Source organism: Strigops habroptila, chromosome 1, assembly GCF_004027225.2.
Source record: "Strigops habroptila isolate Jane chromosome 1, bStrHab1.2.pri, whole genome shotgun sequence".
NCBI lineage: Eukaryota > Metazoa > Chordata > Aves > Psittaciformes > Psittacidae > Strigops > Strigops habroptila.
In genome coordinates, this window is record NC_044277.2 from 146,085,618 (window position 1) to 146,103,692 (window position 18,075).

General features: G+C 40.8%; 2 protein-coding genes across 14 annotated transcripts in view; one reads left to right on the forward strand and one right to left on the reverse strand.

The window, feature by feature from the left end:
• EZH2 (enhancer of zeste 2 polycomb repressive complex 2 subunit) overlaps positions 1 to 10,070 on the forward strand; it is a 53,110-nt gene extending 43,040 nt beyond the window's left edge. For all 11 annotated transcript variants that reach the window (XM_030508501.1, XM_030508509.1, XM_030508517.1 and 8 more), the window contains exons 13-20: positions 4,389 to 4,429; positions 5,544 to 5,669; positions 6,156 to 6,334; positions 7,144 to 7,239; positions 7,848 to 7,929; positions 8,717 to 8,797; positions 8,906 to 8,990; positions 9,735 to 10,070. In XM_030508501.1, the coding sequence (XP_030364361.1) occupies positions 4,389 to 4,429; positions 5,544 to 5,669; positions 6,156 to 6,334; positions 7,144 to 7,239; positions 7,848 to 7,929; positions 8,717 to 8,797; positions 8,906 to 8,990; positions 9,735 to 9,795 (751 nt within the window). In that variant the 3' untranslated portion in view covers positions 9,796 to 10,070. The remainder of the gene's footprint in view (positions 1 to 4,388; positions 4,430 to 5,543; positions 5,670 to 6,155; positions 6,335 to 7,143; positions 7,240 to 7,847; positions 7,930 to 8,716; positions 8,798 to 8,905; positions 8,991 to 9,734) is intronic.
• Positions 10,071 to 12,088: 2,018 nt separating this feature from the next.
• CUL1 (cullin 1) overlaps positions 12,089 to 18,075 on the reverse strand; it is a 51,841-nt gene continuing 45,854 nt past the window's right edge. For all 3 annotated transcript variants that reach the window (XM_030508594.2, XM_030508604.1, XM_030508612.1), the window contains 6 exons: positions 16,984 to 17,076; positions 15,760 to 15,807; positions 15,583 to 15,665; positions 14,528 to 14,633; positions 13,542 to 13,655; positions 12,089 to 12,657 (listed from right to left, as the gene is read on the reverse strand). In XM_030508594.2, the coding sequence (XP_030364454.1) occupies positions 12,577 to 12,657; positions 13,542 to 13,655; positions 14,528 to 14,633; positions 15,583 to 15,665; positions 15,760 to 15,807; positions 16,984 to 17,076 (525 nt within the window). In that variant the 3' untranslated portion in view covers positions 12,089 to 12,576. The remainder of the gene's footprint in view (positions 12,658 to 13,541; positions 13,656 to 14,527; positions 14,634 to 15,582; positions 15,666 to 15,759; positions 15,808 to 16,983; positions 17,077 to 18,075) is intronic.

Genomic DNA, 18,075 nt, shown 5'->3' on the forward strand with positions numbered 1-18,075 from the left:
CATCTATTTGAAAAGAGCGACTAAAAGGCTCAAATGTATTTTGAAGCTGAAATGGATTGTATGGTTACCAGGTTGACATTGTTTTGGACGAGTTTTGAGACTGTTAGGGGGTATGTTGATTGGGGCTTTTTTCCCAAATAAGTAAAAGAAATACCATTACATGGGATTTCTTGATGTTATTTTGTTATTAATGATATAAAAACTTTTATGCTAGCAGTTTAGTTTTGAAGTGTCTTTTAATTCTTTTAACTCTCACTGAAGGAAGGAATTAAATGCTCTGATTTCACAAATATGTGGCAGTCCAGCTGTCTCCATTCTTCTGTCTTTTACAAAAGGAAAACCATTTAGCCCATCTACACACTACTGTAATCTGAGCACGCTAAAGGTGTCACAGAACTAGCAATTGGTAAAACCATCTGGAAGTTTTTGTCTGTTTCTTAAGTTTCTTTTAGTTGAGTTTACTTACTCTTAGAGTAAGAAAACCGCTTTTAATGGCCTCTTGTAACTGATTTAGTAGCAAATTTTCTTATAAGACTTCTTCCCATGCTATCTTGGTGCCCATATAGGCATACTGAACAACTAGCTGGAAAAGCTACACCCCTCTTGGATAGTAAAAAATATTTTTTTCCTCCTTCCAGTGTCAATTTTGTTAGATAGCAAAAATAAGGCCAATTAATGAAAGAAGACACTTTTTATATAGTTGTTTTTTGGAGAGCCAGTAAGTGTCAGAGCATGGCCTATGCATCAGACCTGGCAGTTTGTAAAACTCTGCTTTGCTGGAGGAGTAAGTACTTCACATAGAAGCCAATAGAAAAATCTGAACCAAGAAAGAGTACTGGCCGTTCTCATATGTGTATGTTACTCTTCCATTGCTGGAAGCTGAGTTGTATTTGCTTCAATTACTCAGCAGTCCTCCCTCTGGATTAGTAAGGATCTGTTGTTGATTGTAGGGCCATGCAATGCTGCTTCTTGATTGTTTTAGTTTTCCTCCCCTCCCTCATCCCCTATTAGTTTACTTAGTAAACTTTATTGGAAAGGATTTATTTTTCCCATTTTCTGGCTTTCCTCCACCTTCTGCTGGGCTGCTGTTCACTGCACATGTTTCAATAGGTTACATGGCTCTGCCTTAGAGTTCAGGCTGCCCTTTTATAGGTATTTAAAGTCTCACTGTTATCGGGCAGCATGTGCAGTTGAGGCATTGGCACAGATATTCTATGTGCCACCTGGTTGGAAAGCTGAGTCTTAGAGTGCTGAGGAGGCTTTGGATAAGATGATTTGGGAGACTGAAAAGAAGTCTTTGAGTGCTGCCAGAAAATCAAACACTGCACAGACTTCACTAACGTACATTGACATCGTTGGCACGTATTTTGAGTTTTCAGTGCTGTTTCTGGTAGCAGAGTATCCCTGTGCAGAGAAAGAAATGCTAGTGTTGCTTCTTCCAAAGAATGCATTTCTACTGCCTGATTAGCTGATAGCAGTGCCTCCTAAAAACACTGGTTGTTAGCAGAGAGGAACAATATTTTTGACGGCTTCTGTCATAATGCTTCTGGGAACACTTGTTTTCTAAGCTGGCTATCCTGCAGATGTCAGAAACCAGATGTACAAATCCACCTGCTTGCTTGGAGATCTGCCACTGAGTTTCCAGTTTGCTGCCTTATTTTACATGAAGCTTCAAGTCACGAGAGCTTTGTCCGTTCTGTCTTTCCCTTTCCTTTGCTTCCTAGTGCATGAGACCAGATCTTGCGTTTTGTTGCTGGCAGAGATAGCAGATTACAGGGCAGATAGCTAAATTAATCCACTTTTAGTATGGTACTCATTCGGGCTTCAGCTTGTGCACTAGTTGGGGGAACTTGCAGTGCTTCCCGGCAGGTTTTGAAAGTTACCAGTCAATGGATGTACTATTTGTTTGTGTTAATCAAACCTCCTGTTGAATTGGTCAGTGTTGGCAGCTTGCTTCATGTTGTCTTCTGTCATTCCTCCCAATTCATGCTCACACTGTATGTCTGCAGCTCCTTTCTTGCTAGGTTCTCTTCCTGCTATGACACCAGTCTCTTACAAGAGTGGCTAAGCTGATAAAATCATAGAATAGGTTAGTTAGGGTTGGAATAAGTTAGGGTTGGAAAGGACCTTAATATTACCTAGTTCCAACCCCCCTGCCATGGGCAGGGATGCTTCACCCTAGACCCTGTTGCCCAAGAAATGGGCGACAAAGGATGTCTTTGCCATTGTGACTGTCGTATTTGATTTTCTATCCATTAGGAGTTGTTAGGGTTAATGCTTTGATGGTGGCAGTCTTTGTTATACTCACATGATCTTGTCCATACGGCCTATATTTCCCATGGAAACCAAAAAGTCTCAGGTGGCCACTACTCAGCAAGTGGCATTTTATGTTTGAAGTATTAAGATAGTGTTTACCAAGGAAAAAAATAAATTCATACTGATTTCTAATTAAATGGTATTTTAAGAAGTCTATCCACAGAAAGCTTTTAAGGGTTTGGTATGCTAGTAGATCCTTATTATCTTGGGCTGATAGACAAGCTTCTATGAAAGAACTGTTAAAAATACAGTATAAGCTACATATTCCAAATACCAGTCAGACAAAAAGGAAAAGTAGTTTGATGTGCATTAGAAGTAATTCAAGTCAAAATTGCACCACTTCTTTCAGTTATGTGGGAACTGTCATCTTAGCAAGAGTCATCGACTCATAAATATGTTGCTAGCCTTTTTTTCTCGAGTGAGTCACGCTTAGTAGGAATATCATCTATTTATTGCAGTGCTCTGTAATGCTGATAGTCTTTGGGTTTGTTCCTTCCCCTCAACCTCAGTAACTTGGACAAGTCTGCCTCTGTGGGTTTCTAACTTGTATGAGTTCCTTCCAAGGCTTGTAAGAAAGTTGGCTGTCAAGCACTTAATGTGAAGTCTAACAGTAAAGCTTTGAAAGGGCAATTGCTTAGAGAATCTTGTTTACCTAAAGCTGTTGTGTGTGGTGGGGGGGCCCAAGTAGAGACTGATATCTTGTTTTTATGGAAAAAATAGTATCTATAACATCCTATTTAAGTACTTATAGCAGGAGATAGATACTTTTTTTTAGAGTGTTGCATTCACTGAAAGGCAGAATAGCTTTCTAAGTGTTCCGTGCTGGGGATTTTTGAGTACATGTGTTGATGAGTATTTTGGACTGTGAAGTAAATGTGCACAGAAAGTGAGGTTCCTAGGTGCAGCTACCTGTGTTATTATTTGGCCAGGGAATGAGGATTCTCCCATAGACTCTTAATGTTGCTATAGGATGTACTAAGAAAGTCCAAGAAGTATGAACATTGATTCTGTTTGTTCACTGAAATTCAAGTGCTAACTAAAATGCCTAGAATTGAAGAAAATCTAAACCCATTGATTTCTCCTTATTTAAGTCTGGCTTTCCTTGTGGTACCTAAGGTCCAGTCAGGTGTTTTTGCTCAGTTGTGTCTGACAGGACTATTCATGGAATAGTGGACATTTCCTGCCCAAAGAACTTGCAGTCTGAAATGGATACAAAATAAAAGGGGTAATTGTACCTTGCAAGAACTTTAAAGTATAGTGAGTTATGTTGTGATAACCAAAAGCATGTTATTCCTGGGGAGAGAGGAACCCAACAAAAACCACCACCACTTCTTGCAAAGGCAGAGCATGGCTAAGCTAACAGAGAAAGAGGGCACTGAAGGAAAATTGTAAGGATGTGAAAGAAAGGCATATTGAGTTTGAAGTAGAAGGGAAAAGGCTTATCACTTTATGACCAGTGAGAACAAACTGGGGAAAAGTGTGTCCAACCAGAAGAAATACTGTGTGCGGCTGTGCCACAGACGTGATCTCCTGCAGTCATATACTTGTCACTCAGCAGATGAAGGATAACCCCTGGCTGTGATCCGTAGGAGACTACCAGAGTGGTGCTGGGGCCAAGACCTGTGAAGCAAGCAGCTGACAGACCTTCATTCCCCTATTTAGACACATCCTTCCATATCTGCGATTCCATATCATTCCGTTTGCTGCTGCTTCTGCCTGCTAGAAGCAGCTCCAGCAGCCTCTTCGTTGCCGGTTTTCCTTCAAGGCTATCTGAATTGAAGCATCTCTCTAGCCTGGGCTGGGTGGTGGCTGCTCATCTGTACAGTCCTGAGACTACAGGAATGGTGCGGGGAGGGGGAGGGAGCAGCCTGCAGAGCCTTGATCTTGTCAGCTCCAAGAGACTGGGACAGGGTGGATCTGCTGCAACCACTTGTGTCTTGTGCCCAGCCAGCAGATGTTCCTGTCACCTGAAAGTTTCCCATTTAAAGTCAAGTGGGGTGCAAGGCTTGACCTTTCCCAGCCCATTGCAGGAGGAGTTCCTGTCAACCTTCTTGTGTTTTGTGTTTTTGCAGGTTGTGGGCTGCTCATTGCAGAAAGATACAGCTGAAAAAGGGTTAGCATCTTTCCGTTCAATTTATGTCCTGAACTTTTAAGATCCTACTATTGCTTTTTGGTTTTGTGTTTTCGGGGGGGGGGGGGGGGGGGGTTTGGGTTCTTTACACCATTATATACATTCCATGGGGAGCTGTGGATTATAGGGGGTGTAAAAAAAGTAAGCTCTCATAACAGATATTGTAGGGACAAAAGGTACTGCTTGGGTTACATAACTGGAAGAGCTTTGTAGAGTTCAATCAAAAGGGAAGGAGGCTGAATTTAGTCTTTCCAGCATGAACTTCTGTCTGTACTTCTCACTGAAGTATTAACAGGAGCTGCAGTAAAAAGCAGCATTTGGGGGTTTTCAAAACAGTTTATTTTAGAAATAGTTATCTGAAAAATTGTGGTGAGAGGTTGAGACTTCTAGCAACATCAATAATTGAACAGTTTGTGTGTGCTTTTTGGTTGCTGGTTGCCAACTTGAGCATTCTTATGCATACATGCAAACCCAACACTAGCTCAGGAATATTAACAGCAAATGTAACTTACATAGCACCAAATTCTCCTAGCTGCTCTACAGGTAAAGCTCTAGAGTTGTCCCTGATAGTATCTATCTCCTTGCCTGTAAGTGTTAGCATTGTCTCTACTGGAAAATTGACTTGGGAAAGCACAGTGGTATAATGACCAGGTTTTGTTTTGCCAGTATATCTGTTTGAAAGTCGACTGTTGCTCCAGAGTAAAAATTACTTTGGGTATTTGGGCAAATTCACTTTGCTGAATATCAATGTTGCTCTAGAACACTGGAAATTATACCATTGTAGTTTTGTTCTTCAGTTTTCCACAGTAAACAGTGTTCAGCTCCAGTACTTGAAGCAGCTGAGTCACGGGTGGAATGAAGTGCACTAGGAAGCAGGCAGCTAATGGTGACAAACACCTAACTAATGTTACAGTTCTGGTTTGGTGGCTTCTGGGTTTTTGACACCACTCATTGTAGGCTTGGGGTTTTTTTGATCATTTTGGGGGTTTTCTTAGTTAAATGTCTAAAAGGGGATTTCCACTTTAAAGAGTGAAGGGAACTGCCTCTTGTTTGTTTGCACCTTTCAACTTAACAAAATGTTGCTATTTTTATTCAGATGGGTCATCGAATCATGTTTACAACTATCAGCCATGTGATCATCCACGTCAGCCTTGTGATAGCTCATGCCCATGTGTAATTGCTCAAAACTTCTGTGAGAAGTTTTGTCAGTGCAGCTCAGAATGTAAGTAAAGCATTTAAAACTGTCTATAAATTTCTCTCACTGTCCCAAACATCTAACTCTGTGCTAGAAGTATGTCTGTACCACAGACACTGTTTGCACAAAGCCATTGCATGAAGTCAGAAATAGTCTTTGGACTTAAAAGTGAGGAAGACTGAAGTAAAATCAGGGAAGGAAAGAATTTGCATGTCCTGTACTATTGGCTATTGGGTGTTTTCTTTTAATACTCTGGTGTGCTACAATCATAGAATCACAGAAGGGTTTGGGTTGGAAAGGACCTTAAGATCATCTAATTCCAACCCCCTGCCATGGGCAGGGACGCCTCACACTAGACCATGTCGCCCAAGGCTCTGTCCAACCCAGCCTTGAACGCTGCCAGGGATGGAGCATTCACCACTTCTTTGGGCAACCTGTTCAATCTGCACTCTCTTAATTTTAGTGTTGTTTTTTCATACTTGACCTTTTTGTTTTCCATGTATTCTTTTTTAGGCCAAAACAGGTTTCCTGGATGTCGTTGTAAAGCACAATGCAACACTAAGCAGTGTCCATGTTACCTAGCTGTACGTGAATGTGATCCTGACCTCTGTTTAACATGTGGAGCAGCTGACCACTGGGACAGCAAAAATGTTTCTTGCAAGAACTGCAGCATTCAGAGAGGATCCAAAAAGGTACATAGCTGCACAACTACATGCTTATTGCCTTGGTTTTGAGGTGGTTTTATATTTTCATGCCAGACAATGGGATTTCTCCCATTTCTTCATGCTGTCTAACAGGAAAAGACAAACAAAAAAGAGAGGTAGCTGTCACTGATGTTAGCTTATTCATCTGCTGCTGTTAAGTTCTGTTTCATCATGTATCAATTAGTTTTCTGTGTAACACTGCAGTAGAATATCTCCTCTTACACATTCAGGCTTTGCTTGCAGCTTGCACATAGGCTGCTGTTCTAAATCAGCATAAGGAATTTCAGCTCAGCCATAGATAGATATACTATTTCTTTCTTCACTTGTAGATTCTAATGCACAAACTTGTATGCAGGCTACCAGAGAGATCTCAAAAGCCTGTTCAGCTCTGTTAAATAAACAAACCAAGGTTTATTTCTCCTCTGGAACATCTTCTCACAAACTAGTTCAGTCCAATACTGAATTGACCAGTAGTGGGCTCCTGTCTGCAGACATTTCTAGTTTGAAGTCTTTAGTGCATATGTTTGTATGTAACACCCTCATTTCAAGGTTAAACTTTTTACTGGTTTTCAAGTACTTCACGTGGCTTTTCTTTCACACACAATTTCTGTTCCACAAGCTGCAATTTTAGTGTGCATTTGATAATGAGAAGAATTTGTGTTTGTTTTCTCTTCTGAAGTCCCAGCATATATTTCATTAAGTGACATACATACTTCAAACCAAACCAAAACCCACAACGAAAAGCCCAAACAAAACCCAAGCATGTCTAAATTTGTTACTTTTTTTCTCTCCCACAGCACTTGCTGTTGGCACCTTCGGATGTGGCAGGCTGGGGGATTTTCATCAAAGATCCTGTACAGAAGAATGAATTCATCTCTGAATACTGTGGTGAGGTAAGGATGGAGAACACTGGTTACGTATGAGTTTAATTGGTGAAGTTGTGTGCTGGCTGGGGACCAAGAGATTGTCTCTTGAGTTGGTACCACAGAGAGAGAGATGTGGTTGACTCCATATACAGTTACTGCTGTCAGAGGCTCTAAGGCCAGGAGCTCAACATTGGAATGTCACAAAAAATTGACATAGGTTCTTGTGAGAATGAGAGGCTGGAATGTCATTTTTATCTATCTATCTTAGATGTAACTTCAGTTCAGATGTGCCTGGAATTCAGTGCAAAATCATTTAGTACAGTACTAAAATTCAGTAGGCACTTTCACTAAATCACATGCTATAGTAATAAACTGCCAAATTGGGTTTGCAGTCTTGATTTTGAGATGAGAAGTAATTCTTGCGTTCCTTCTGCTCTGAAAGAGCTTATTCATGCTAAGAGCAAGCCATGGTTGCTTGGTGAGTGCAGAATGCTTGCTGAAAACAGTACTTCATGTTTAAGAATATTTGCAGTTGCAGAGAGTAAAAACCTTTCGGAATGTCTGGGGTTTTTGACCTTAAGCTGCTATGGTTACAAAAGGGAAGAGTACTCTTTAACAAGTGCTATTTCTTTCAGATTATTTCTCAGGATGAGGCAGACAGAAGAGGAAAAGTATATGACAAGTACATGTGCAGCTTTCTGTTTAACTTGAATAATGGTATGTATGTGCTAGTCACACCCCTTACAGTATAGATCAAATATGCACAGTCACCATTTTGGTCAGCCCTTTTCTTTTGCAGGCAGCAGGTAACATTGAGAAGTTTTTTTTCTTCTACACATCTTTTCCTAGCAATGCGTGGATTCCTAATACTCAGAGCTAGTGCTTTTGTTTTTCTCCTATATGTTAGGAAACATCACTACTTCACTAAGTGGTAGTGATAGAGCCTATTACACAAGATGAGTAGAAGTAGAATTTAATGAAGTAAAATTATGTGCATTAAGTAGCCTCAAGAATTTAAAAGGCTTGCTGGGTATTGTCTGAAATAATTTTACTGTGACTTAAATCAGCAGTAAATTATGTTGGTAACTTTGTGTTGGGAGGGAAAAAGCCACACACAGATCCATGGCATGTGGCAACTGCCACTTGAGGAGACAAATACCGACTGCACTGTCTCAAGTGTGAAATCATGGGAGATACTTGAAAGGAGGAAAAAAAAGCTGCTTTATGTCAGTGTTGACTTAGCGTATTCGTGGAGCTTGTCCTTGTGGAATAGAGAAGCATCAAATGAGAAACTCAGTGCCACTGTGGCAGGAGATAAATGGGAAGCACAGCGTTGGGCAGCAGGAATATTGTGTGTCTTGCAGAACAATCAAGCTGTTGTAGGATGACGTGCCAGCTCTCCCATGTGGGTAGCTGAGCAGTTATCTTTTCCAGCTGCTAAGATCCTAGCACTCTAGCTATTAAGCACAAATTTGTAGATGTCATTTGTTTCTTCCCTCCCTAGATTTTGTGGTTGATGCAACACGCAAGGGCAACAAAATTAGATTTGCAAACCATTCAGTAAATCCCAACTGCTATGCAAAAGGTAAGTTTTACATTTACTTGCTTTTAGCAATGCATGAAATGTGGGCTACTTAGAATACACATTTTTAGCAGTATTGTGTTAATGTAAGTTTCAATTTCTTTTACACAGTTATGATGGTTAACGGTGATCACAGAATAGGAATATTTGCTAAAAGAGCCATTCAGACTGGTGAAGAACTGTTCTTTGACTACAGGTTGGTAGATGGATTTTGTAACTAACTTCTTCCTCTCACAGACTGCATTAGCTTTCAGTATTTCTGCCCTGCTCATCATTGCTTACTGTGCCTGCCTCCTTACAGCATCAGGTCTCAACAGCAGAGAACCAGTCCCTTTGCACAGACATTAATAAGACAGATGATAGTATAGTAAGAGTGACTTGAGAAAGCAGCTGGTTAAGAGCTTTGCAAACTTACTTAGAACAGCAATAGAGAAAAGTTTAGTGACAAACAGGGACAGACCTGCACGTTAAACTTCATCAGGTTGGCTTTCCTAGGTACCAGTTGGTGTTCAGAAATGGGAAGAAGTATTCTTGTGTTATTACACAGAAGTACTTGCTAGGGCTGTGTTCATAATTTCCCTTGAAATCATCCCCCTTGAAGAAAACTAAGCTGTCCAGTGATGATATTCTGTAAGTCAACTTTGAGAAATGCAGTTGCTTTCCACTAGCCAAAAAGAACTTTAGCACTGTGAGATTCAAGTGTGGAATTCTAGTTTGATGATTCCTCTTGGTCAAACTGCTCTAAAAGCAGTTTCTGGAGTAGTGTCAGCATTGTTCTGCATCTGCAAATGCACACAAGGAATAAAGGCCCCAGCTTGTGAGAAACTATGGGAAAGCTCAGTGTGTTCCAGGCTCTGGTGCTGCTCTGCTGTGTCAGAGCAAAGTGAAAATGTTCTGTGGTACTGGGCTTTATTTTTCGTTTTATTTTCTTTAATTTCAGATATAGCCAAGCTGATGCCCTTAAGTATGTGGGCATTGAAAGAGAAATGGAAATCCCTTGACACCAGCTACCTCTTCTTTTAAACAAACAGCTGCCTTATCTTCAGGAATTTCTAGTACTGTGGGCAATTTTAGAAAAAACAAAAATGCAATTTGCAATTCTGTATTTGCAGAGTACTGTAACAGTAATTTATAGTAACAAATTTAAAACCAACCCTGACTTTTTATTGCCTTCTCACCAGCTGCAAAGTGTTTTGTACCTATGAACTTTTGCAATAATGTGGTGTGGTACATTTTTCAACCTTGAATAAAGGATACTTGAACTTCTTCATTTTTACTGGAACTGTGTTGGAATTTTGTGTCAGCCAGTTGAGGAAGCAACAGGAATACTGCCCTTCAGCTTCCAAACAAAGGCAAGTACATGCTTGTCTATTCTGTTACTGCTCCTTCAGCTTCACATTTAAGATTAATATGAAGACATAAACAGTGCAGGAGACATCAGTCAGGCTGATCAAACTTCAGCCTATAGCACCCAACCTCTTGTCACAGTGTTTAAGTTTTTCTCTGCTTTTGCTAAGCCTCATCAGTCCTTATCCCTAACAAGAGGTCTGGCCATTAGCAGTAGATGCATTTAATGGGAGGGGGAAAAAGGTGTTCCCAAAAACTCACTCCCCCAACAGAATAGCTGTGATTTCTGGGACAAACTCTTCTCTCAAGATAAAGTTGAGGTACAAGGTTTGCTTCTCTCTCTCCATTAGCTTAATGGCAACACACCTGCCCAAGCAGCAGCCATGAATCTCTTCCCTGCTCACTCAGTGTGGAAGTAACATGGATGTGGACACATCTGCATCACTGGGTAAGGGAACCAGCAGTAGTATTCCAATAAACTGGAACCTTCAACTGTGGCTTTTATGAAGCAACAAACCTGAACAATGAATACAACAGCAATTATACATTTCTTTCCTGCATCTCTTGTTCATCTGCAAGCAACTACTCTCTTGCTTATTGGTACATTTCCCCTCTCTTCTCTTACTACAGATTTTTTTTATACTACAGATTTTTATCCCAAGTGGTTTAGCTTGCAGTGAGTTGTCAGCAACATCCAAAAGTCAAAACTTATCTTCTTCCTGCTTCAGTAAAGCCTGGCTCTTATCTGAAGCTGGACTGTCAGCATCTAACATGTACAAACAAACACTGCTTTAACCAGTGAAGGGTTAAGGCTGGGCCTGTTCCTTCACCCCCCCACTCATATCCTGTTACAACAATCTACTAACTCCAAACTTTCTGCAAGAAAGGGCTACACAAACCACACAAACCAGCATCTTCAAGCCAGCACAGAAAGCAGCATAAAAAGCAGCACAAGGTCCATTCTTCTAAATTCCAAAAAGCAATTTGAAAATGGAACATCAAGATGCTTCTATTACCCAAGCTGCAGTCCTCCAGGCAATTAAAGTTCTTTCAGAATAGGGACAGCAAGCATGCAAAAGATCAAGTGGGGCTAAGACTCAGTTCCCATTTTCCAAATCCATTTGGATCACATCGAATACTGCTCCATTATTTTGTTTTTTTAACCCAGTGTTGTAGGTCACAGCTCAATTGTAATCATGAAAACTTAAATTTCCCTCAGAGAAAAAAATGGAATCAACACAAAACCCGGCTCTCTTCATGCCAGAACAAACACTGAATAAAACACACATTCTAAGGGGGAAAAAAAGGGTTTGGCTGCAGAAATTTGGTTCTTTTCACCATCAAAATAGAAAATAAATTACCAACAGTGAGACCTGTGAGGATGGCAGCGGTGAAAGCTAAATTTCACAGGGACAAATGAACACAAAACATTGTGAGAAGAATGGAATGAAGCCTGGTCCATCAATACAGGTGTATCAACACTCCAGAATATTTTAATTCCCATCACAGGTTGCATTTTGTGGCAATCAATCAATGTTCAGGAACACTCAATTTTCTGTTCTAGTCAAAGAAATGGGCAGCCAAAACCTTATTCATTCAGGGCAGCACTGAGGCAGAGGTGATGCCCTTCACAGTATATTAAACAACACCAGAAACACCTCCACTATCAGATCACCAACTATTGCCATGGATATGCTAAGTGTTTTCTATTCTGCATACCCTGTGAAATCATCACAACTTTCTCTTCTGTTCAAAGCCATTTCCTCTCAAAAAAGAAGTAACACATTTGATGGTAGATGACAATTCGTTTCTTAAGAGAACAAAATGTGCTTAAATCACCAGAAGCCCTGGCAAAGGAGGAGAAGCCAAACGAATTTCTACAGCTTTCATAACCATTATACCTTTTATTTACATTTAGAAAGATAAATCATGAAACTTAAAACCAAATGCAACTTGTACAGAAATCTTTTAATTTTTTGTTTTTTGTTTTTTTATTTATCACACATTAAAAAATGAAACACACTATACAAATGGGTTTTCATAGCAGATTACACATGGGTCCATTCAGACTCGCTCTCAAAGTGCTGCCAACATTTCTAAGTGCTGCCTGGGATGGCAGCTGTTTATCCTATAGCCAATGTATTGATTTAAATGCAGTAGCATGCAACCCTTAAAGGAGAAGGGTTTGATTCCTTTCTGTTCTTAAATTAGGTTAAATGGCATTGGTGTCCATATTTACATACTTGAAATGTATCAATCCTGAGCAGTTCTGATGTAAATCTGAGACTGGCTGATGGGAGTCCTGGTCTCAGGTATTAAAAAGGGAGGTCCAAATGGCAGCAGGGTGGCTGCTATGAAGTTCCGTTGCTTTCGTTCTTTCCATCACATACCTACTTGCCGAGTGTCACACAGTCAAGTAATTGCTAATAAAAATGTTAAGCCAGGTAACTGTAGGTGTCCTTCTCACCATCTACACGTTCCAAGTACTCCTTCTCAATCAGGATGTCAATGCATTTCTGTGGGAGCAACAGACACAAGTGGTGGGACACTGGCACAAAAATCCCCCTCTACGGTTGCTACAAACTGTGAGTGATTTTGGCCACTGAGTTTCCTGCCAAGTGAAACTTCCCAAGGAGGGGAGTAGGCAAAGGGCACAAACAAGGGCAATTCTGACCACATCAAGCAGAGGACTTCAGTAATCCACTGAACTGAATTATGCTTGCTTGATGCCATTCTGGGGTAGTGACTGGGAGACAAACTGATCATCAATATGCTGAACAACCTGATGGCAAGACAGCACATACGGCATTGAGCCAAGGTGCAGAGTGCTTACTGTAAGGTTACTACAGACAGCAGCTGCAGGAACTTGCTGCCTGTTGCAGGACATGGCTGGGTGCCTCTCCTCCAGCCTTGGTGCTCCCCACTGCCCATTTTCTGCCCCCACTATCCCTTTGGTTGGTGGGGTAAAAACCAGTGGTGGGAGCACTAAACAAACTGGTGAGGAAGCCATTAAATACAATGCCTTTCCTTCCCCAGCATTTTTGTTCTAGGAGAGATCAAGAAACTCTATCGAGCTGGCCCACCAGCAGTGGTACTCCCACAACTGGGAGAGCAGGAACAAGAGGTAAGTCTGGAGCAAAGGCTGCTGTACACTAGCACTGATGTGGAAAGATGCAATCAAGCTGCTATTTTACTATTGCCAACAATACAAAACATGCATATGATTGATAAACACTCTATTTCTGCTTAAACTATTTCCTACTTATTTACAACTCCAAAAATCTGTCCTTACCCACCCCATCTCCTTAGCTTTCCTTTTCAATTCAGCAGCATGTATTTAGTCTATCTATATCCTCTTCACCTCCTGGAACACAGGTTCAGAGCTGTGGTTCTCACATACCTTAATTACTGGAACTCGTGGCTTGAACCTTGAGGACAGCTGTGTTAGCACTTCTCCAAGCAGTTGCTGGTGTTTTAGAACCTTCCTCATTTTCATGATTCTCACAATAGCAGCCTGCACAGCAAAGATGGAAAGATGCTTAGGAGCAAACTACTTGTCCTGCTGGATAGAGCCATTTTACTTCCCCAGCAGATCATGTCTGCTAGTGCAAGAAGCATTACCATAGCAAACCTGAGCAGCAGATGGGGAGAAGCATGCCTACAGATATCAGCTACTCACACAGACTTTAAGAACTCGGATTCTACACAGCATACAGTCAGCAGAAGTGGTTTTGACACACGAATTTTACAAACTATGCTTATGGTCAGTCATAACAATAGTACCAACTGGTACCAAGAGCTACATGAAACCACTTAGGTAACAGAAAGCCTTCTTTATATATTTAACCTTACTGTGACACTCTTTTAGTAGCACATTTGTATTTCCTTCCCCCACCCCTTTGCTTCTCAAGTGGAGTCCAGCTGAATTGATAGAAAACACACTGTTAAGTCCATACCACCTGGTTTTCACCCTGGGCAGAGGTCAGGGCAGTGTGTGCATCCATAGAACCCAAACACTCATCAACATGATGTACAAACAAACACGAAGAACAGTGTCCTACCATGCCTTCCACATTTTGGAAACGCCAGGTTGGACAGGGCTTGGAGCAACCTGCTCTAGTGGAAGGTGTCCCTGCCCATGGCAGGAGGTTGGAACTGGATGAGCTTTAAGGTCTCTTCCAACCCAAACCAGTCTGCAATACTATGATTTCCTATTACAGACTCCAAGAGCACTGTAAATACATTTTTAGCTCCAACACAGTGCACTGTAATGGCCTGTTGTCTCTTAATAAAAATCAAGAAAAGCCCACAATGAATTTCATTAAAGGATTACAACGCTGTAATTCTTAAGTTCACAGCATGGCAGCATCCTGCAAGACAAGTCACCTGAATCAGTAGTTTCCTATCTTCCTCTATGTTTTTGTGTGTAGTTTCTTGCTCCTGCTTCTGTTCAGTCTTCATTGGCACATTGATGTTTACCCTTAATTTTTTGCTGTAAAGGAAAACAACAGAAGTTAATAAAACAAGGAGCCTGTTTAAAAACCAAACAAACCCTGAACAAAACCCAACTGCAGAAAAAGCCAGGGCACGGGGAATGCTGCAGTGGAGAGGGGATCTGTTATTTAGTGTAGTCTTGTGTGCTGTAAATTGGGAACCACTGAGCCACACAGTACAGTGACACTGAGCTGCTTCCATCACTGCCTTAACATAACTGACCAGGAATTCCCAAACCTTTAATTATTGGTCAAGGAGGGAAGAAAACAGATAAAGAGTGAGGTACAAGGAAAGGGTTTAAAATGTTCCTTTTGCTCAGACCTTATCTTCAGGAAGTACTGAACTCCTCACTGAATTTATGTGTGTTTATGTCTATGCTCTGGTAAGCATGGTAAGAAGTCACTACAGTACTGTGAACAGCTTAAAACATACACACATTGAAAGAACACTGGTTAAAGTAGGTAACAAAACCTACTGACAATCGTGTTAAGCTTTCCAATCACTTGTTGCTCTGAAGTTCTAAACTGAACCTGCTGATCTTCTCCTGTTATCTTTAGTGGACAAACACTTAAGACTTTGACCTTTGCTGGGCACTGTACACTACTGTAACCTTATAAAACATAATGTATTTTGCTGAGTGCATGCAAGTCATGCACCTTGGTACAAACCAGCACCATTTCTTACCAGAATTAGACAAGAATCAAGGAACAAGAAGGACACAGGAAACTACATCCAGGCCTTGACAAACTTCATGACAAAGACAGCCGAAATCTTACCCATCCCCCTGCTAGTCAACCCTCTCCTTTAAGGCTGGGGTCTATACTTGAATTAGCACTTGAACCCTGGAACTTTCATCCCAAGTATTTTAGGTTTCACCCAAATTGAAAGCAGAAAAGGATGCTCCCCATTATACACAAATTATGGATGCTGCTGAAGTTTTTCCTTACTTTTTATAACCAAGATACAGTTTTATTAAGGTATCTGGTTTTAACTCCACCTCATCAACATTTGCATTTTCATCTTCCAAAACCTGCAAGGAATGAATAAAACAAACAAATAAATACATATCCATTGATACATTCTGCTGAGTGTTAAGCAGCCCATAAAAAAGCAGGAGTACTTACAAGCAATTTGGATTTCAAGAGTATCTGTAGAACTTGTGCCAAGATATCCTACAAAATTACAGAAAGCATTAGCAGTGCAGACAGCACCTTTCTCTAACTTAAAATACTTCAACAAGAACACACATATTTAGAGTAAGATCTAGCAAGTGCAGAACACTGTAAAATGAGTGAAAAGAAGCAGTAAAAATGTAGTTCACAGAAATAAAATGTTAATAAGGCCCTTTTTGGGTGTCAGGACATATTCCCCTTGCAGTCAGTGAAATAACATCAAATTCTTTAGAAAGACTGATTCCAAACAATAGATCTTTCCAGTTGCTGATTTAGGAGCCAGATTTATTATGGTCCAACCGTAATTTGGGCAAAAGAAATAAGCAAATAAATAAATGTCTGCAAACAAGCATCTATAATAAATGGTAAGCCCATAAGACTCTTGGGTTTGCTGTGAACCAGCAGCAGCAGTAACTTTCTAGATAGACATTTCTAAACCTAAAGATCTCACTGACTAGAAGTTGCCTCACTTCACACAAGTCCCAGCAGACATAATGCAAACCTACTAGGAAAGGACACAGGTGCCAAATAAACCATGGGCCATCAAGTCCGCTTGGAAAGAAATGAGGGAAGCTTTTCCACAAGAGAGAGTGAGTCAATGAAACTGCAGATTTCACTATGTTCATGTATATAAGCCTTGAGATGCAAAGCAGAACAGATGCACAGATCATTCAAGGGAAAATGCTGGTTTTCCTTGAATGTTGTCTTTTAATATTACCAGGTACATAGTGGGACACTGAAAACTTACTACCAGAGCTCAGTAGGAAGCTAGACAATTCACTCCAGTCACGAGGAGTACATACACACTAAGATTCATCAGAAGACTAGGCAGTTACGATAACAGGAAAGCAAGTTGGCCAAAAATAGAGCACATCTGTCTCCAGGACAGAAAACAATTCTGCCTTCAAGCATAGAATCACAGAATGATTTGGGTTGGAAAGGACCTTAAGATCATCCAGTTCCAACCCCCTGCCACAGGCAGGGACACCTCACATTAGACCATGTCGCCCAAGGCTCTGTCCAACCTGGCCTTGAACACTGCCAGGGATGGAGCATTTACCACTTCTTTGGGCAACCTGTTCCATGTCTAATCCCGATTTCTTACAATAGCAGCAAGAGCCCTGAAGACCCAAAGACTTGTTCACAAGAGTGTGGTAAAATGTGCAAAGTCACTACCATTTTTATTTGGGTACTGTCTGTCAGTTGCTGCACGGTGTAGGCATCTTCTGTGTTGTACTGCAGTAAAATCGCCATCTGGAATGTGGATGCCTAACAGAGCCAAAAAAAGAGAATGAAGGGGAGAGGGGGGAAACCAGAAAATGAGAATGAACTGCATTTGAACAGCCTGAAATTCACCACTCCACACATACATGGGAATATCTGGACAACAGAGAATAAGCAACTCACCATTACACAATGCAGAAAACTCTAATGTTGCTCATACAACCAGAACTCTATCTTCCAGCATTATCTAAACATAAGCCTTCAGATTATGATCATTTAAGTGGCTGCAGACACTTCATCAAATCTTCTATTATCGTGTCAAAGCCTTATCTATTTGCTAATACAACTTTTAATTATTTTCCTCTGTCAGTCCCTGGCTCTTACCCATTTAATCTTCATTAAAAGCTACACAGAACACTGAATTCATCCCTGCAACCCTCCCAGCTCCAGCAGAATAATGAAACCAAATTTATAAACAAGGCAGCTGTCAGTGGCTAATTCACATCTATCACCACAGGGTTAACATATGCTGATGACAAGCTCAGAGTCTGAGGTTATATTGTTTCTTCTCACTGCTGCGAACTTCCCTTCTCAGTGCACGTTTTGAGAGAAAGCAGACAGGGAGGTGTAAGGAGCCTGAGATTTTATGCAAAGAGGTTGCAGTTGTCGCACACAACGCAGTTCAACACCCATTTAAAACCACAAGTAATGTATTCCCTTTAATAAGTCATTTTTCTTTTAAACAGATCTTAAGTATCAGTAAATAAATCATAGAATAAAAGGCTCTGTTAATCATAACGCCAGCCACCATCTGGGGAGGGCTGGCATTTATGGCCTCAGTAACACATGGCTCTGTAGCCACCAGGTCTTGCACCTTTGCTTTGCTTTATTTAAGGGCAGTAGCATTATCCACAGGAATAAAGCTAATGAATGCATGTGAGCATCATACGTAGCAGCTAAACATGTATGTGTGTGTATACATACAAACATACGCCCCCCACATCCCCAATTAAGGAACTGAATGATTTAAAATACTTAATTGTG